Source organism: Bufo bufo, chromosome 3, assembly GCF_905171765.1.
Source record: "Bufo bufo chromosome 3, aBufBuf1.1, whole genome shotgun sequence".
NCBI classification, from domain to species: domain Eukaryota; kingdom Metazoa; phylum Chordata; class Amphibia; order Anura; family Bufonidae; genus Bufo; species Bufo bufo.
This window is the reverse complement of record NC_053391.1, coordinates 58,678,796-58,700,743: the sequence shown is the minus strand read 5'-3', so window position 1 is coordinate 58,700,743 and position 21,948 is coordinate 58,678,796. Positions and strand designations below refer to the sequence as shown.

The 21,948-nt window shown below is 41.0% G+C and overlaps 1 protein-coding gene across 2 annotated transcripts in view; it reads left to right on the top strand.

Annotated features, from left to right (window-relative positions):
- Positions 1-21,948, top strand: part of NCAM2 (neural cell adhesion molecule 2) — a 478,060-nt gene that overhangs the window by 269,298 nt on the left and 186,814 nt on the right. For both annotated transcript variants that reach the window (XM_040423215.1, XM_040423216.1), the window contains exon 7: positions 8,161-8,321. In XM_040423215.1, coding sequence (XP_040279149.1) covers positions 8,161-8,321 — 161 coding nt within the window. The remainder of the gene's footprint in view (positions 1-8,160; positions 8,322-21,948) is intronic.

The following is a 21,948-nucleotide window of genomic DNA, read 5'->3' as shown; positions in this document are numbered from 1 at the left end:
AATATTTACAAAAATTTGAGGGGTGTACTCACTTTTGTGAGATACTGTACATACTGGTGACATTGACCTTCTCAGGGGCGCGCCCCCTTAACAGTGTCCTATACAGCACCCCACCATTTAACAGTGACCTCCAGTGTGTCTTCCCCTGTAACAGTGACCTCCCCAGTGCCTATCCCTTTAAGTGGCCTCTACAGTGTCTGCCCCTTAACAGTGACCTTCACAGTGCCCGCCCTCTTAACAGTGACCTCCACAGTGCCCGCCCCTTTAACAGTGACCTCCACAGTGCCCGCGCTCGCCCCTTTAACAGTGACCTCCAGAATGCCCGTCCCTTTGACAGTTACCTCCACAGTGCCTGCCCATATAACAGTGACCTCCACAGTGCCTGCCCATATAACAGTGACCTCCACAGTGCCTGCCCATATAACAGTGACCTCCACAGGGCCCTGCCCCTTTAAGGATAGGGCTACACGAAGACATGTGTTGTGTGACATTTTATCTCAACAATTTTTATGATAGGCTATTGTGTTGCACAAAAAAATCCATCCAAGATGGATGCATGTAGCAGTGTAGTTGTGCCCTAAGTGACATTTGACTTGGGTTGGCTGGGTTGTTATGGAAACCTGGAGTAAAGCTGTGTGTATGTGGAGATTAAGAGCCTGCGAGCTTCTATTGGCTGATAAGGGACATGTGACTGTGTGTATGGCACTTAGGATATGAAAGATTTGCAGGCTTGTATTGGCTAATGCAGGTCCTTTTCTAAGAATATCTCAGGAATGGTACGTCCTAGAGAGCTGAGACCCCCGCAAGATTTCTTTCCAGGTAGCAAGAGATGTGTATACCAAAAAATCGACGGTTGCGTTTTTGAGTGATCGCCGAACATACATACTTCCTTTTTTATACAGTATATATATAGATATATATATTTTTAAATCACGTATTTTATATTCCAAGTTCTGTTTACCAAAATATACATAAAAACAAAACAAAAAAAGCTTCCCTCTATAAGCAAGGCTGCAGGATAATTAGAGATGAGCGAAGTTCTGGAAAATTCGAGTTGGCTGTTTCACCGAATTTTAGAAAAAAATTAAATTTGTTGATGAATTACTTCGCCACAAAGCTGATTTCTTTGTATTTGGCGGGCACAATGACGGGGAATAGTGATTGTGCAGCCCCCTGTCATTGAACCCCTCAGGTGCAGCGTTCATCGTTGATAGCAGCATATGAGATAAAAAATTAGGGCTTTCAAGGGTTAGTTAGTTAAAAAAAAAAAAAATCAGTTTATCCATTTGATTGTGAAGAGCCCGCCGAGGCCATCTTGATTGAAATCTCACACGGTGATGTGATGACTAGTGATAAGCGGATTGAATTAAATGAAGTGGACTTTGATCCAAATTTCAGGATAAATTTGATTTGCCGCAAAGCCGAATTTCCTCGTGCTTCACGGGAGCGAATCGATTTAAACTGAAATAGTGCAAAAAACTAAACAAAATTATAATTACCTGATCTATTTGTCTCGCGATTGGCTGGCCTCCACCATCTTGCTTGAATATCTCTGCTGAAATCCCATGCGTGTTGACATCACCATGGCACGCAGCGTGATGACATCATCTCGGGCTGCACAAGATTTCACTCTTGACCTTTAAGCAAGATGGCGGCGGCTGGCCTGTCACGAGCAAAAGGATCAGGCAAGTATTATTATTTATTTTATTTTATTTTGCACTCTCTTATTTACGGTATATCAGATACCATGGTCATATATGAACGTGGCACCTGAGAGATACAATGACGTTATCGCCGCTCCCTGTCATTGCATCCGCTACTTACAAATAAATGTGCTATGTGACCAAGTAATTTGTCACGAAGCAGATTTTTTTGGTAAAATTTGGCAAAGCAGCCGAATTGAATTTTTGAATACTTCGCTCATCACTATATGTCACCCCGCAAGAGATTTTGTGCTGTATCTTCAATAAAGATAGCCGAGGCGGGGTCTTCATGTGCAAATGGATGATTTATTTTTATTTTTTACCGCCGTTTCAGGGAAAATTGATTCGTTGCCACTTTGTTAACTTCAATTCACTCAACACTAAAGATGATAATAATTTTATTAGTATTATTATTATTATTATTACTGATGAATTGCATGCAACCAAAAATGGGCTTACTCCTTAACCACTTGCCATCTGGGCCATTTGCCCCCTTCCTGACCAGGCCAAATTTTGCAAAACTGACATATCTCACTTTATGTGGTAATAACTTTGGAACGCCTTTATTTATCCAAGTCATTCAGAGATTGTTTTCTCGTGACACATTGTACTTCATGATAGTCATAAATTTGAGTCAAAATATTTCACCTTTATTTATGAAAAAATCCCAAATTTACCCAAAAATTTGAAAAATTCGCAATTTTCTAAATTTCAATTTCTCTGCTTTTAAAACAGAAATTGATACCTCATAAAATATTTATTATTTAACATTCCCCATATGTCTACTTTATGTTGGCATCATTTTGGAAATGTCATTTTATTTTTTTAGGACGTTAGAAGGCTTAGAAGTTTCTTCAAATTTTTAAGAATATTGCCAAAACCCACTTTTTAAGGACCAGTTCAGGTCTGAAGTCACTTTGTGGGGCCTACATAGTGGATACCCCCATAAATTACCCCATTGTAGAAACTACACCCCTCAAGGTATTCAAAACCGATTTTACAAACTTTGTTAACCCTTTAGGCGTTCCACAAGAATTAAAGGAAAATGGAGATCAAATTTTTACATTTCACTTTTTTGGCAGATTTTCCATTTTAATCAATTTTTTTCTTTAACACATTGATGGTTAACAGCCAAACAAAACTCAATATTTATTACCCAGATTCTGCGGATTACAGAAACACCCCACATGTGGTCATAAACTGCTGTATGGGCACACGGCAGGGCGCAGAAGAAAAGGAACTCCACATGGTTTTTAGATGCCATGTCCCATTTGAAGCCCCCTGATGCACCCTTACAGTAGAAACTCCCAAGAAGTGACCCCATTTTAGAAACTAGGGGATAAGGTGCCAGTTTTATTAGTACTATTTTTGGGTACATATGATTTTTTTGATCATTCATTATAACACTTTATGGGGCAAGGTGACCAAAAAATTGGTTGTTTTAGCACAGTTTCTATTTATTTATTTTTACAGCGTTCACTTGAGGGGTTCAGTCAAGTGACATTTTTATAGAGCAGATTGTTACGGACGTGGCGATACCTAATATGTATACTTTTTCTCATTTATTAAAGTTTTACACAATAATAGCATTTTTGAAACCAAAAAAATGATGTTTTAGTGTCTCCATGTTCTAAGAGCTATAGTTTTTTTATTTTTTGAGAGATTTTCTTATGTAGGGGCTCATTTTTTGCGGGATGAGGTGACGGTTTTATTGGTACCATTTTGTGGGACATACGCTTTTTGATCACTTGGTGTTGCACCTTTTGTGATGCAAGGTTACAAAAATTGCTTGTTTTGACACAGTTTTTTTTTTTTTTACCGTGTTCACCCGAGGGGTTAGATCATGTGATATTTTTATAGAGCTGGTTTTTACGGACGCGGCAATACCAAATATGTCTATTTTATTTTATTTTTTCTATTTTTTACTTTTTTTTTTCATTCCTTACTTGGGGACTTTTTTTTTTTTACATGTGAAACTTTTTTTTATTTTTTTATTTTATTTTTTTAATCACAAAGTTTTTATTGATTATCTCCAAAAAGCAAAGTTACAATATCACATACAGGGCGTAATATCGTCAATACAATAGTTATACAGTAGCCAAATTATTATCAGCTATCGTTCAAGTAACAGTACAGGTGTCTATTACACCGCAGAAGAGCGTATCACCCCAGCCGGGGGACATTGAAGGAGTGAGATTCCAAAGAAAATAAAGTAAAAGAACATAAAAATATAGGTGACAATGAACATAGAACAGAATTAACAGTCTGAACACAAGGCTATCAGGTGTCATACTAGCCGGATTCGCAGCTCGAAACCGACACTGACCCTAGAGAGGGCCTATGATCTATGGGTACTCTGGGACAATCCTCGGGAATTTGTTAACACACATACCACTGGCTGGAAATCCAAACTGACCATGCGGGCTGGAATTTTTTTAGGGACAGAGTGCCAGTATGAGACATTTTTTCGTGCATACAGGTGGAATTTACTAGAGAAATCACCTCCTTTAGGGGAGGGGTATTAGGGTCCTTCCAATGCTTGGTGATCGTTAATTTGGTTGCCATAAGTATATGAGCTAATACAGTCCTGCAGCCACTATCTATGGTGTCTATTCCGATGAATAAAAGTGCCAATTCGGGCGATAGATGGGGGAGTGTAGGCATAAGGGTGGCCAGTAGGTGCTGCACACTAGTCCATAAGAGGGATACCTTGGGGCAAGACCATAAGATATGGAGGAGGGACCCCCTATGTCCACATAATCTCCAGCAATCTGGAGTGGCAGAGGGAAACATCAGATTTAGTCTATTCGGGGTAAAATACCATCTTAGGCTAGTTTTAAAAATGGCCTCTTGGTGTGTCACACATCTAAAAGAAGAAGTGGCTATTCTGAAGGCTGCCTGCCATTTCTCGTTAGAAAACGTTCAATCGAGGTCTTTTTCCCATGCCTTCATAGGGGGTGGTTTTGTCCACTCATCCCCCCGATTCAGAAGATCATAAAAAAGAGAGATACCTCCCCTTTTCGGGAACCTATCATGTAAGAATCTCCTAGCTATCAACGGGAACTGTAGGGACTTGCCCTCCCTCCCCTTCAGAAAAGATCTGATTTGTAAGAATTTGTAGAAATCCCTGTGGGGAATGTGATATTCATCATGTATATGGGAAAAGGATAGAAGATCCTCCTTGTCCATCAAATCTTGCGCCGTTTTGACACCCTGGGAGATCCAACTCCGAAGGTTAAGTCCCGGAATGTGATCAGCCAGACAATCCATGGATATGACCTGAGATGGGATAGTCCCTACGTTGCCAGTACTGCCTATGTACAATTTCCACGCCTTGAGGGATAATTTAACTGTCTGCAGAGGGGAAGGCCTAGTATTAAGACTCCATAGTGCGCTCATCATTGGTGAGCGGAGGGAGGAGAGGTTGAGAGATGTTCTCTCCATGGTTACCCAGTGTTTATCTTTGGAATCATTCCACCAGTGAACCAGTTGGTCCAGCAGGCATGCTGTTCGGTAGTGTTTTAGGTTAGGTACTCCCAGTCCCCCAATTTTTTTGTGAGAGGTCAGGGTTGCATATGCTACTCTTGGATGTTTAAAGTTCCAAATAAAGTCCATCATCTGTTTTCTAGCTTTGTTAAAGAAATGGTCAGGGATCGGGATAGGCAGGGTTCTGAAAAGATAGAGAAGTTTGGGCAGTAACAGCATCTTATACGCTGCAACCCTCCCAAACCAGGAGATCATTTGACTCTTCATGTTATTAATATCTTGCTGTATCTCTTCTAAGATTGGGGGAAAATTGGAGTGGAATGTTTTGGAAGTTGGGTGGGTTAGTTGTATACCTAGGTATGAAATACTTTCCTTTTGCCAGTCCAGGGGAAATAGGCGTTTTAATAGTAATAGTTGTTCGGATGGTATGTTGATAGGCAAGCATTGGGATTTGTCAACATTTAATTTGTAGTATGAGACCCGACCGAAGGATGTCAGTAGGTCAAATACTCCGCGAAGGGAGGCTTATTTTTTTATTTTCAACCTTTTATTTTTATTTTTTTTATTTTACACTTTTCGTCCCCCATAAGGTCATACAAGACCTCTGGGGGACATTTGCTTCACTTTTTCATTTTTTTTTCAATGTTGATTTCTCCTGTAACTGGGGCTGACATAGTAGCCCCAGTTACAGAAGAAATGCACCCCTAGAGAGGCTGTACAGCAGCAATCCAGCGCTGTACAGCCTCAGAGCAGGGCTGATCGAGGTCTCTGAGAGACCTCACACAGCCCCTGCACTCTCCGGTCACAGCGGTCACATGACCGCCGGGCCGGAACAGGAAGCACGTAGCGCTTCCTTCTCTGCATACACAGCGCTCGGTGAGCACTGTGTCTGCAGCGATCCAGAAGGCAGGGACACCTGGGAACTGTCCCTGCCTTGTCTTAGGGTTGCCCTGCTGTCACTGACAGCGGGCAACGCGATCAGCAGCTGCACGATTAGCGTGCAGCTGCTATTTCTGAAAGGACGTTTTAGAACGTGCTTTCAGAAATAGAGGTCCACCCATAGGACGTTTATATCCTATGGGCGGACGTAAAGCGGTTAAATGGATAATTCATTTTGTTCTGAGTATATTTATGTTTCCTCTTCCATAGTGTGGATATTGACCACCAAGGCAGCCGCTCCCTGATATATACTGCCTGTCCAAAAAAAAGTCGCCACCAAAAAAAAAAATGGTCACACACTCTAATATTTCATTGGACCGCCGTTAGCTTTGATTACAGCACACATTCGATGTGGCATTTTTTCGATAAGCTTCTGCAATGTCACAAGATTTATTTCCATCCTGTCTGTGTTGCATTCATTTTTCAAGATCTTGCATTGATGATGGTAGAGTCTGACCGCTGCGCAAATCCTTCTCCAGCACATCCCAAAGATTCTCAATGGGGTTAAGGTTTGGACTCTGTGGTGGCCAATCCATGTGTGAAAATGATGTCTCATGCTCCCTGAACCACTCTTTCACAATTTGAGCCCGATGAATCCTGGCATTGTCATCTTGGAATATGCCCGTGCCATCAGGAAAGAAAAATCCATTGTTGGAATAACCTGGTCATTCAGTATGTTCAGGTTGTCAGCTGACCTAATTCTTGGAGCACATACTGTTGCTGAACCTAGACCTGACCAACTGCAGCAACTCCAGATCATAGCACTGTCCCCACAGGCTTGTACAGTAGGCACTAGGCATGATGGGTGCATCACTTCATCTGCCTCTCTTCTTACCCTGATGCGCCCATCACTCTGGAACAGGGTAAATCTGGACTCATCAGACCACATCACCTTCTTCCATTGCTCCAGAGTCCAATCTTTATGCTCCCTAGCAAATTGAAGCCTTTTTTTCTGGTTTGCCTCACTGATTAGTGGTTTTCTTACGGCTAATCAGCTGTTCAGTCCTAATCCCTTGAGTTCCCTTCGCATTGTGCATGTGGAAATGCTCTTACTTTCACTATTAAACATAGCCCTGAGTTCTACTGTTGTTTTTCTTCGATTTGTTCTCACCAAACATTTAAGTGATCGCCGATCACGATCATTCAGGATTTTTTCCTGCCATATTTCTTCCTCGAATACGATGGGTCCCCACTATCTTTCCAGTTTTTAATAATGCGTTGGACAGTTCTTAACCCAATTTTCATAGTTTCTGCAATCTCCTTAGATGTTTTCTCTGCTTGATGCATGCCAATGATTTGACCCTTCTCAAACAGACTAACATCTTTTCCACAACCACGAGATGTGTCTTTCGACATGGTTGTTTAAGAAATGAGAAGCAACTCATTGCATCAGTTGGGGTTAAATAACTTGTTGCCAGCTGAAAGATAATTGCCCATGCAGTAATTATCCAATAGGAGGCTCATAACTATTTGCTTAGTTAAATCCAGGTGGTGAATATTTTTTTTTGGACAGACAGTGTACATTTCGCTGTTTGCTCCTGACAATTTCATAGTCCGTGTATATGCAGACAATAACCATAGTTAATGGTACTCTTAGAAGTAAGAGACAGTTCTGGCTCAATGTGAATAATGGAGAGGAAGAAAATGTGAGACTATAGGAGAAGGGAAGGCCATGGCTAATGGAAGGAAGAATATATAGAGGCCTAGAAGCAAGTCACAAGGAAAACAATAAAAGCTGTTATGACCTTGTTATTGGGCAGTTTTTTCTAAGGGGTCCTCTGACTATTTGTAGATAGGTACAGGAGCCCCTATGGCTACCATGTCGGCTGAGAACCAGTCATTGACTAATGGTTCTTACTGGATTTATGTATTTGTAAATGTCATAAGCAGAATTCTGACATAAAGTAGCTTTTTTCTGAGGCTGTCGGCTTACCTTCGATGAAAGGAAATACAACGATGTCACATGCTTCTTTCTCATGCTTTACAATGTTACTTTTCCTTTGTGACTGTCTATTCATGGTTTTCTTTATAGGAATGGAAAAATGCTTGAAGAAAATGACAAGTATTCAGTACGAGAAGACAATACAGAATTAACAATTAAAAATATCATTAACAGCGATGCCGGATCTTATACCTGCAGAGCTACCAACAAAGCGGGATTTACTGAAAAGCAGTCGTTTCTACAAGTGTTTGGTAAGTCTGTTATGTACTAATGACACCTTTCAACATAAAGGCTCAAAAGTATTCTAAAATGACATTGTAATATACTATGATTGTGTATTTAAAGTCAGTCCACGCCATAAAATACACCTCCAAAAATCCAGAAAGTCTGGTTTCCAGCAATTGTTTCCAGCCCTTACCTGTATAACATGGGGCTTCACAGGAGCAGAAGGCTGGTCTGGGAAAATCACTGTCATTTATTAGTTGGCTGGTAACTTTTTATTGTTGGCTTTCCCCTAGAAAGTGTCGCCCTTATGTACTTTTTTATGATCGTACGGCCATCCAGAGAATTTGCTGATACGTTGTGTTTCGGGTGCCATAGATGCTGCATATAACAGGGTTGTGCCACCATTAAATGTTATTGTAATATAATTCAAAATAAGAAACTAGTTCCTTAATTTATTTTCTACTACACAAATGCTCTATTTTTGAGATATTCTCTTTACTTCATTATAATGATACATCCTGGTGTTTAATCTGTAAAGGAATATGCATGTCTACCTAATGAAGTTTTCGGACATACTTAGTTCTATCCTTTAACTGCAGTAGCTACTGTTAAAAGCTGTAATAGTTACAGAGAGAGATAGTTGCAGCAGAAAGGACATGCCCCTGAACTGTAATAGGGAGAGAATTGCAGCAGGAAGGAGATGTCCCCTGAAAGGGAACAAACTCCTTAGGTGCCAGCTTAAAGAGAGTCTAGCAGATCATAATAAGGTGGTTATTATGGGGGACTTCAACTACCCAGATATAGACTGGGAAACTGAAACCTGTACATCTCATAAAGGAAACAGGTTCTTGGCAATAACCAAAGACAATTACCTTTCCCAACTGGTTCAGGACCCGACCAGAGGGACGTCCATACTGGACTTAGTAGTAACCAATAGACCTGACAGAACAACAGATGTGCAGGTTGGGGGACACCTGGGAAATAGTGACCATAAAGTAATAACCTTCCAATTATCATTCAAAAGAGCGTTTCTACAGGGAGGAACAAAAATACTAAACTTCAAAAAAGCTAAATTTAGCCAACTAAGAGACATAAGCCATAGGCCTAACTAACTGGGACAAAAGTCCTCAAAAATAAAAATACAGCCACAAAATGGGATATTTTTGAAAGCATCCTAAAATCTCATTATGAGAATAAAAGGTTAAGGAACAAGAAAAAAAACAATGTGGATAAATAGAACTGTAAAGAATGCAATAAATGACAAAAAGAAAGCATTTAAATCACTAAAACAGGAGGGTAGCACGGAAGCACTGAAAAACTATAAGGAAAAAAATGTAATATGTAAAAAACAAATAAAAGCAGCCAAACTAGAGACCGAGAGATTAATTGCTAAAGAGAGCAAAACTAACCCTAAAATGTTTTTCAATTAAATAAATGGTAAAAAGTATAAATCTGAAGGTGTCGGCCCTCTACAGAGCAATGAGGGGGGAGTTGCAGAGAGCGATGAGGAGAAAGCAAAGCTATTAAATATTTTTTCTCCACTGTATTCACTGAGAAAAATAAACTGTCAGATGAAATGCAGAATGTAAAAGTAAATTCCCCATTAAAAGTGTCCTGTCTGACCCAGGAAGAAGTACAGCGGTATCTTAAAAAGATGAAAATAGATATTGCCAGGACCTGATGGCATACACCCCCGTATCCTAAGGGAATTAAGTAATGTAATAGCCAGACCTTTATTTCTGATATTTGCAGATTCTATACTGACAGGGAGTGTTCCACAGGATTGGCGCATAGCAAATGTGGTGCCAATATTAAAAAAGGGTCCAAAAACAGAGCCCGGAAACTATAGGCTGGTAAGTTTAACATCTGTCGTAGGTAAACTGTTTGAAGGTTTTCTAAGAGATGCTATCTTGGAGTACCTCAATGAAAATAAGCAAATAACGCCATGTCAGCATGGCTTCATGAGGGATCGGTCATGTCAAACAAATTTAATCAGTTTCTATGAGGAGATAAGTTCTGGACTTGATAGCGGTGAATCAATGGATGTCGTGTATCTGGACTTCTCCAAAGCATTTGACACTGTACCACATAAAAGGTTAGTATATAAAATGAGAATGCTCGGACTGGGAGAAAACGTCTGTATGTGGGTAAGTAACTGGCTCAATGATAGAAAACAGAGGGTGGTTATTAACGGTACACACTCAGATTGGGTCACTGTCACTAGTGGGGTACCTCAGGGGTCAGTATTGAGGCCTATTCTCTTCAATATATTTATTAATGATCTTGTAGAAGGCTTGCATAGTAAAATATCAATTTTTGCAGATGACACTGAACTGTTTAAAGTAATTAACACTGAAGAGGACAGTATACTGCTGCCAATGGATCTGGATAGATTGGAGGATTGTGTAGATAAGTGACAGATGAGGTTTAACACTGACAAATGTAAAGTTATGCACATGGGAAGGAATAATGCAAGTCACCCGTACATACTAAATGGTAAAACACTGGGTAACACTGACATGGAAAAGGACCTAGGAATTTTAGTGAACAGCAAACTAAGCTGTAAAAACCAGTGTCAGGCAGCTGCTGCCAAGGCCAATAAGATAATGGATTGCATCAAAAGGGGCATAGATTCTTGTAAAAAGAACATAGTCCTACCACTTTACAAATCACTAGTCAGACCACACATGGAGTACTGTGTACAGTTCTGGGCTCCTGTGAACAAGGCAGACATAGCAGAGCTGGAGAGGGTCCAGAGGAGGGCAACTAAAGTAATAACTGGAATGGGGCAACTACAGTACTCTGAAAGATTATCAACATTAGGGTTATTCACTTTAGAAAAAAGACGACTGAGGGGAGATCTAATTACTATGTATAAATATATCAGGGGTCAGTACAGAGATCTCTCCCATCATCTATTTATCCCCAGGACTGTGACTATGATGAGGGGACATCCTCTGCGTCTGAAGGAAAGAAGGTTTGTACACAAACATAGTAGAGGATTCTTTACGGTAAGAGCAGTGAGACTATGGAACTCTCTGCCTGAGGAGGTGGTGATGGTGAGTTCACTAAAAGAGTTCAAGAGAGGCCTGGATGTATTTCTGGAGTGTAATAATATTACAGGCTATAGCTATTAGAGAGGGGTCATTGATGCAGGGAATTATTCTGATTGCCTGATTGGAGTTGGGAAGGAATTTTTTATTCCCCTAAAGTGAGGAAAATTGGCTTCTACCTCACAGTTTTTTTTTGCCTTCCTCTGGATCAACTTGCAGGATGACAGGCCGAACTGGATGGACAAATGTCTTTTTTTGGCCTTATGTACTATGTTACTATGTTAGATGTCTCTTAATAAATGAGTGCGCTAGGGGCTGGAGTAGACTACAGCTATAACTTATGCCAGTTTCTGGCATAAGTTATAGTAAATCTGGTGGGCGAGTGAAGCCCCACCCATCCCACCAAGCCACACCCATTTATTAAAGTGGCAAGAACCTCTAAAAGTTGCAAATTATGGATCAAATATGGTGTGTGCTGTAATTTCCAATTATTTTACGCCACTGTTGTGGTGTAACGACATGGATAAATGCCCCCCTTTGTGTTTCTTACAGTGGGCCTCCATTATATGCAGTTGGCTTTTCTTCCTTCTGGGCTTCAAAAGCACAGACACACTTGCCAAACACTTTTGCAACTGACAGAACATCTCCAGCAGGAGACGGAGGCCTGTGTTATGTCTCCTAGTCCTTTGTATCCTCAAGGAGCCCCATTTTGCAGCCCCTATTGTAATGAGTAGCAGCTTTAGAGAATTCCTGCTGGATACAATGCCTGGGAGAGATTACAGCCAGGTATAGGACGGGGCAGCACGGGTGTCTGCTGGAGCTTAGGGAATAGGAGCAACAATCTAATTGCAAACTGAAAACTTTTATTTACATTTGGCGCATTTTAAGGAATTTACTATCTAGCTCTCTGTCTTATGTTCCTTACACTGTGCAATTTGTATAGACAAAATGCTGACCTTGAGGACTCCAACTGTTAGCTGAGCCTGAAGGATAGGGTGTACTTATTATAGTTGTCCATGTATGTGCTACTCTAATGCCTTAGGCTCCATTCACACGTCCGCAAGTGTCTCTATTGGGATGGAATGAATACGGAGAGCACACTGAGTTCTCTCCGCATCCGCATTTCTGGAGCGCGGCCCCGAACTTCCGGTCCGCAGCTCTGCAAGAAAATAGAGCATGTCCTATTCGTGTCCGCAGCTGAGGACAAGAATAGGACTTCTCTATTTAGTGCCGGCCATGAGCGGCCCGGTGATCATGAAATCTGGTCATATTGTCCATATGTTCTGCTGACAATAGCCTTTTGAGAATAGATATTCAATCAACCCTGCCTCCCTAAGACCCATTGAATTGTAGCACTGAATATACTGTATTATGACGTATAGGGCACTGTTAGTTGAACCGAATTTCTAATGTTTACAGAAGCCTTCAAAAGTATAGTCAACAGTACAAGGGTATAACTGCATTTTGTGGTCGCACCTGGACCGTGAAGCATCTGCTTCCATTGGATACTCAAGTAAATGAAAGTTACAGGGGATGTCTAGTGTTGAAAACCTATTTTCAAATACCCTATTAGAAAAAACTGTGCTATTAAAGGTGGGCCCCCTATCTAGCAACATAAAGGGCATGTCATGCTCTGAATGACCACATCCATTGATTGTACAGGTAGGCCTCTGATTTCAACGAGAAATGTGAAATGCTTCATTTATCATGATGTGGTCACATTGTTCGGCAAAGGTGAAACAACTTATAAGTCCATCCAATATCCTGCAATGTTGATCCAGAGTAAGGCAAAAAAAAACATAAGGCTAACCACTATTTTTTTCATCCTTTAGAAAAAATTATCCTTTGCAACTTAATTCTCAATGGTCAGTGAACCATTCTGAAACCAGACCATTTTCTATGCCTAAAACAGGGAAAATGTGGCTGGAGGTATATTTTAGGGCACCATACTATATATTAGTACAAAGATCTGTAATATACAGTAGCCTTGTGAACATTCGTCTCATCTCAACTGCTGCCAAACAAGGAAACCTCTAGGACCAGTGACTATGTCCCCTCTCTGCCACTATGAACGTTTTTTTTATCAGGTTTAGCAGAAAGGATTTGGAGCATCTAGATTTCATTAAGAATGTTATTTTTGGCAGATGCTCTCAGGTTTGGCTTGTTAGAAAGGTTAGGAAACCTGTCAAAGAGGCAGCCATGCGGTTTGCAGGTTCCTTAACGAAGCACAATCCTCTCCAGGACACCTGAGATGCGATCTATTCTATTCCATTTTACATCATTTCAGTCATCGCAATATAGCAGAGCTGCATGTGTCGTTTGGTTCTTTGGGGTGCTTTACACTATGCCAATAAGTTGTGTCAAATGACAAACACATCCGCAGTGTTACCGTTTTACCTACCTTGATGTCCTGAAGGTTTGGCTTTTATTTCATTGTGATACTGTGCATTATCATAATCGATACTTCCAGGCTATAAAGATAGGAGGCAGTAATAGAATATTTATGTACAATGTATCATATCCTGGAAGTTAAATATATACACTGAGATATTGCAAGAAAATAACATTTTGACAGTGATTCTTATTTTCACGAGTGCTTCTTTCAGCAATTTTCTCTTGCTTCCAGCGCTTTTGCCACATCAAATGTCATTTTAGATAATACAAAAAAATATATAAAAATCACTGAGGACTTGGAGGATTATGCTGTGTTACAGTTATACAATGTGAAATGTGCTGTAAGAGAAGAATTACAAAAAAATACTTTACATTTGCACCAGAAGTGTATAAATATTTCTAGTTCTATGCCGACTTGGTGCTTGGCATAGGTTAGAGATTTCTTGAACTTCGTTTTGGGGCTGATTTTTGTAAAAAGTACATTTTGGGTACAAATTAGAGATGAGCGAATCTTCCAAGATTCAGTTTGTTTCATATTCGCAGAATTTTTCAAAAAGTTCAGTTCAGATCCAAATCTATTCGTTCCAAACCAAAGCTGCCCCAATTGCCCTGGAATTTAGTATATAAGCCCATGTAGTCCTCCAAAACACAGATTTGTTATAAAAAGCAAATATATCTCATTTCGTAAATTTTTTACAATTTTCTTTTAATTTTCCCTTACCTGTCTACCCTCACTAAGCTCTGGGATGAATGACAGCAGTAGAAATTTATGTCAGAGTGACACTGACACACATAACTTTAGATAAAGGCAAGTTTGAAGGCGTTAAAAAGTGGCATGTTGAAAAACACAAGGTGCCATGGCACGTTTTATGCTTTTTCCTATTTCAAAGCTTCCAAAAATTGTCACTTATCGGAGGCAGGTGGAGTTTAAATATGCACGGTGTTATTTGAAATAAAAAAATTACGTTTTATGAGGGACAAAACCTAAAAAAATAGACCTTTACGTGGCCAGATGTTCGCAGTTGCAATGCTAACCGTCAGAACGAAGAAAGGGTGGGTGAATGCAGCCTCAAAAAATTAGACCTTTACGTTGCCAGATGCTCACAGTCGCAGTGCTAACTTTCATAGTGAAGAAAGGGTGGGTGGATGCAGCCTAAAAAAAAATAGACCTTTACGTGGCCAGATGCTCACATTCGCAAAGATTAGTCCGAATATCGAACCAGAAAAGATCCGCATTGTAAAGAATCTCCGAATCTGTAAATTGATTTACTAATCTCTAGTAATCTCAGCATGTCTAACACTAGAAAGAATTACCTTTCTTATCCTTTTTGTCAGAAAAGATAATTAAAGTACCTAAATATGTGCAAATTAGGTTTCATGACATAAAATAAAGTCATATTTATTCTAATGCCCACTGATTAGACATATTCATTTGCATATATTTGTCCCAGAAACCAAAAGGAGCGCTACCTAGTCTAGAATAGTTAATATGCGAATAAAGAATAAAGCAGGCGGCACTCACCACTGTATCAAATAGAAGCTTTTTATTCCTCCATAGAGATCAAGCAACATAGGCTGGGGCAGACAGCTCACACACAAGCTAAAAGCAGTGACAGCCGTTTCACGCTCGTGCGCTTCCTCAGGCCACTGTTGTCATCACGCATGTGCGTGCCACATGTATACGTCACCACAAGGGGTCGTCATAGAGATCCCTGGCGTTACCTCCAGAATAACATTTATTCAAAAGAACATAAACAAATAACCACATATGTAAATTGGTAAAGGTTGTACATTACAAGAATACACTTAAATCGTTTTTGTCGATTAGCCCTGAGGGGCCCATAACTCCGGACCGCATAATCCACCTAGCTTCTCTTTGTAGTAAGAGGCGATGTCTTTCGCCCCCTTGTGGTGGGTTCAGAACTAACTCAATACCTGCAAAGTTTAGGGATCCTGGGTCCCCACCATGTTCATCTCTCACACGTTCAATCAATCTGGGGCACCCTTTTCCTGACTTTATTGAGTTAATATGTTCCCTGAACCTCTCATACATGCATCTTATTGTTTTGCCAATGTAAAAGAGTCCATATTGAAACATTACCAGATATACTACAAATGTGCTCCTACATGTAGTTGAACAGGTTACCTTATGATGGATCCCTCCAAAACTAAGAACTTTACTCTGAGAGTTGTACCTGCAGAATGAACAATTACCACACCTAAAGTTCCCCTTAGGTTTACTAACCTGCAGCCAGTTTCTATTTTTGTTTTCTATATAGTGACTCCTCACCAATCTATCCCTAATGGTATGACTTCGCCTGAAGGTAATTAGGAGTTTATTATTGGCACAATCAGATACACTGCTATCATTTCTTAAGATGTCCCAATTGTTTTGTATTGCCCTCTGTATGCTCTCTGCCATGGGACTATATTTAAATGAAAAGATACATTTTTTTGGGTTAGTTATGTTGGTCTTTGTTTTTCTAGTTTTTTTTACCTCTTAACAATTCCCATTGGGAGAAGTTATCCCCTTTTTTTATGGCTGTGGAGAGGAGATTTTTGGGATAACCTCTAGCAAGGAGATGTTCTTTTAGTTCTGAAGCCTGTGTTTGGTGCACCTCTTCCGTACTGTTGATTCTCTTTAGCCTAATAAATTGTCCATAAGGGACTGATTCCTTGACATTCTGGGGATGAAAGCTGCTGTAGGGCAGGAAGGAGTTGGTCGCCGTGGGTTTACAATAACCCCTCGTGATCAACTCATCGCCCCTAACTGCAACAGCCACATCCAAAAATTCTAGGGTAGTCCCTCCATAATTTAAAGTGAATCTCATGTTCATATCATTAATCTCATTGAGATATGCTACAAACTCCAGACATTGGGTTTCAGTGCCTGACCAAACAATAAAGATGTCATCCACATATCTTAAAAATAGCTGGGTATAATGTAAATAGGGATTACTAGAGTAAAATATGTATCTTTCTTCAAACCTGGACAGGTAGATGTTAGCAAACGTACAAGATACCGGAGTCCCCATGGCAGTACCATGCCTTTGTCTGAACCATTGATTCCTAAACTTAAATACATTATTGGTTAAAACAAAATCTAACGCTTCTTTAATGAATTTGCAATAAAGACCACTCTTGCTCGTTTTACCTAAGACGTCCATAACAGCTGCTATGCCCGCTTCATGTGGTATGCGGGTATACAGGCTTTCAACATCCAAAGACACCAGACTAAAACCCTCCTAGAAATTGATATATTTTTACGTATAGATTTGAACAAATCGATTTCAAAATCAGCCAAATCGAGCTGTTCCACACCAGAACCAGGGCCCTTTAGACATGGCACCTGGGGGGGGGGGGGCGAAGAAAAGGCAAAAGGCGTCAGAAAATCTACCCGCAAGAAGAAGCAGGTCTCTTGGAGACATTAACTTTGTCTACGGACCCTGTCCTGGAAGAGAACCCTGTTATCAATCTCACTAACTATGAGCTACCACCGGGCTGTATTTCAGCCCTTAATAAGGGACTGGGCTACAGCTTGGTGGAACAGTTCGATTTGGCTGGTTTTGAAATTGATTTGTTCAAATCTATACGTAAGAAGTACCTTCATAAAATGTTTAGTGGTTTTCCCAAACAAGAGAAGGAGAAAAAACAGGGAGCAGGTCCAGTAGATGTTGGTATTTTAGGTTTCAATATCACTACCCAGTTTGACAAAGATGAAATCTCTTGTTTAGAACTCCTAGTGGAAAGGAACTGTGAGGATGATGGCGGACATGAGTGTATGAGCAACAGATTTGATGGAGGGATAAAGTCCACGTTTTTTCCTCCCTTGTCTGCTGGGGGTAGCATTGATATTTTTCACCACCAAGTGTTAAAGGATTGTCTTGATGAAGGGCTAAGATGTAATAGCCCGAAACGCGTCACAGCACATTGTCCTATTTGATGTTGAATTTTATGGAAGTCGATTAAAGCATATTTTTATGAGGAGCTGGATTCCATTTGTTCTTTCACAGTTTGTACCTGACCGAGTCCAGGTCTGATTTTCCGTGCTCCACTGGGAGGTGGCAGGTGAGAGCTGTAGTGATTTCCTTTCACTTCATTTTCAAGTGTTAAAGGATATCAGGGCATTACTGTACCCTGTGACCAGTGATAATAAAAAACTGGTTTGGAATGGATTAGTTCCAAAAAGGATGTGGTGGTGAAACCAGCAGACAAGAGGGAAAACGTGGTACTTATGAGTAGGGAGTACTAAGTTATGGAATCCCTGAGACAGTTGGGAGATGGTCAAATGTACGAGATGCTGTACTGTATATAGACGCCGTGGAGGATACCCAGCATAGCCTTAGAACTTTTTTGCACAAATACGTGACATTGGATTTTCTGCCTGTCCGCATGATAGAAAAACTTGTACCTATGTATCCCACAAAGCCATCTTGGTATTTTTTGCCAAAAATCCACAAGTCACTGAGCCAACCCCTTGAACGCCCTATTGTGGTAGGAATTGGCTCGGTGACTGAACCATTATCTAAATATTGGATTGGCTATTGAGATCACTATTGAGGAGTGCTCCCGCCTATTTACGTGACACAAATGATTTCCTCCTGGCTTTGGGAGATTTCCATTTCCAGGAGGGTTTTAGTCTGGTGTCTTTGGACGTTGAAAGCCTAAACACCCGCATACCACATGGAGCGAGCATAGCAGCTGTTATGGAGGTCCTAGGCAAAACGAGCAAGAGTGGTCTTTATTGCAAATTCATTAGAGAAGCATTAGATTTTGTTTTAACCAATAATGTATTTAAGTTTGGGGACCAATGGTACAAACAAAGGCATTGTACTGCCATGGGGACTCCGGTATCTTGTACGTTTGCTAACATCTACCTTTCCAGGTTTAAAAAAAGATACACATTTTTCACTAGTAATCCCTATTTACGTTAGACCCAGCTATTTTTAAGATATGTGGATGACATCTTTATTGTTTGGTCAGGCACTGAAACCCAATGTCTGGAGTTTGTAGCATATCTTAATGAGATCAATGATATGAACATGAGATTCACATTGAATTATGGAGGTACTACCCTAGAATTTGTGGATGTGGCTGTTGCGGTTAGGGTCGATGAGTTGGTCACGAGGAGTTATCATAAACCCACGGCGACCAACTCCTTGCTGCACTACACCGGCTTTCATCCCCAGAATGTCAAGGAATTAGTCCCTTATTGACAATTCATTAGGCTAAAGAGAATCAACAGTACTGAAGAGGGGCACCAAACACAGGCTTCAGAACTAAAAGAACATCTCCTTGCTAGGGGTTATCCCGAAAAGCTCCTCTCCACAGCCATGAAAAAAGTGGATAATTTCTCCCAATCAGAATTGTTAAAAGGTTAAAAAAAAGTAGAAAAACATAGAAAAACTATACTAACCCAAAAATATTTATCTTTTCATTTAAATATAGTCCCATGGCAGAGAACATACGGAGTGCAATACAAAACTATTGGGACATCTTGAGAAATGATAGCAGTGTATCTGATTGCGCCAATTATAAACCCCTAATTACCTTCAGGTGAAGTCATACCATTAGGGATAGATTGGTGAGGAGTCACTATATAGAAAACAAAATTAGAAACTGGCTGCAGGTTAGTAGACCTAAGGGGAACTTTAGGTGTGGTAATTGTTCATTCTGCAGGTACAACTCTCAGAGTAAAGTTCTTAGTTTTGGAGGGATCCATCATAAGGTAACCTGCTCAACTACATGTAGGAGAACATTTGTAGTATATCTGGTAATGTTTCAATGTGGACGCTTTTACATTGGCAAAACAATAAGATGCATGTATGAGAGGTTCAGGGAACATATTAACTCAAAGTCAGGAAAAGGGTGCCCCAGATTGATTGAACGTGTGAGAGATGAACATGGTGGTGACCAAGGATCCCTAAACTTTGGAGGTATTGAGTTAGTTCTGAACCCACCACAAGGGGCGAAAAACATCGCCTCTTACTACAAAGAGAATCTAGGTGGATTATGCGGTCCAGTGTTATGGGCCCCTTAGGGCTAAATTACAAAAATGATTTAAGTGTATTCTTGTAATGTACAACTTTTACCAATTTACATATGTGGTTATTTGTTTAGGTTGTTTTTAATAAATGTAATTTTGGAGGTAACGCCAGGGATCTCTATCTCTAGTGTGAGTATAAAGCTTAGCCTGCTCTCCCTCACTCATTGGAAGCCATTTGGCACCAGGAGAGTTATAGGGTGGACTCTCATTGCATTCGTTGGTGACAATTTGACACCAGGAGAGGTGTGGAGTGGGCTCGGCATGCATGTTGGTACCTGTATTCTCTGGATTTAATGGAGGCCATTTTGGCACCAAAGATGACAAAAATTAAGGTGGGCCTATCATGCATGTGGAGCCTACACTCCCTGAATTGTATGGTAGCCATCATGGCACATAACAGGTAGAATTTAGTGTTAGTTTCCCATCTTACAGAGATCGACCTTGACGTGTGGCAGACGGGCCCAAATAATTTTGTACAAAATGTATTCGCCAAGCATCTCTAATTTACATAATAAGCATAGCATTAGCATTAGAATACTTTTTTGTACTTTATTTGGTTTGCAGAGTGTGCCAGTACAAAAAAAATCCCCCCTTACCTTTCAGATCAGACCCCCATATCAAACTCCAGATTACTCCCCATCTCAGACCAGACCCCCTTTAGATCTCTGTCAGACCCCATATCAAACCCCCATTAGACCTCGATGTCAGACCTTGCCCCAATATCAGACCTCAGATAAGACCCCCATTAGACCTCCAGACCCCCATATAAGACCTTCATTAGACCTTCAGACTCCCATTAGACCTCATACCAGACCTCCAGACACCCATTTGACCTCCAAACTCCCATATCTGACCCCTATTAGACCTATAGACCCCCAATCAGATCCCCATTAGACTTCCACACACCCATTCAGACCCCCATTAGACCTCCAGACCCCCAATCGGATCCCCATTAGACCTCCAGACCCGTAATCAGACCCTCATTAGACCTTCAGAGCCCCATTAGACTTCTCTAGACCCCCAGTCAGACCCTTCAGACCCTCAATCAGACCCTTCACACCCCTAATCAAACCTCCAATCAGACCCTGTAGACCCCTAATCAGACCCTTTTGACCCTCAATCAGACCCTTCAGACCCCTAATCAAACTCTTCAGACCCCTAATCAGACCCCCAATCTGACCCTTTAGACACCCAATCAGACCCTTTAGACTCCAATCAGATTCTTCAGACCCCCAATCAGACCCTTTAGACCCTTAATCAGACCCCCAATCAGACTCTTCAGACCCCAATCAGACCCTTCAGACCCCCCCCCTTTAGATCAGACTATAAAATAAATAAACAAACTTACCTCTCCTGCTGTGACTGGATATACATAGCACACTCTAACCAGACACTGCAGGAGGTCAGGTGACTGCAGTTTGGGACCTGAGAAAAGATGAGTACCCAGGAGACAGCTTGACCGGAAGAGGAGCTCTTCCGGTCAGGCTGTCTCCTGGGTTCTCATCTTTTCTCAGGTCCCAAACTGCAGTCACCTGACCTCCTGCAGTGTCTGGTTAGAGTTTGCTATGTATGTCCTGACGCTCCAGGCAGCCAAGACACAGAAGCACCAGCCCGGGAAGAGCGAGCAATAAGATGGGTAAGTACTGTACAGCGCTCACAGCGCTTCTCTCCCCCTCCTCCTGCAGACTAGTGAGAGCTTTTGTTATGGAAGCGCTTACTATTATTCCCTTTATAAGATGCAGTGCATCTTATAAAAGGAAATATACAGCACCTCTGGGCCACACTGGCTTAGGAGCCCGGTCGCAACTGCGACTGCTGCGACCCCTATAGTTACACCAGTGATATGAGGCGATGTAGGGGAGCACAATTCTACCTTTGCAGCTCAAGGAGGTTGTGTTTTGCATGGTGAGAGTGGTTGAAGTGCATGCACAGTTTCTTTGACATTTTTAATATGTCTTGGGTTGAAGATTTCAGGGACCACAGACAGAATTTTCTTCCCGTTATCGGTGACCATGGTTCCTATCTCTCGGTGAGGAGACAGCCAGGATTCGATTTCTTGGTCAATGACACAGAGCAGTTCCTCCCTGGTGTGACTTTGTTCGTCCAGGCTGACCAGATGCAGAACCGTGTGACAATGCCAGCATAGATGGTATGATGGAG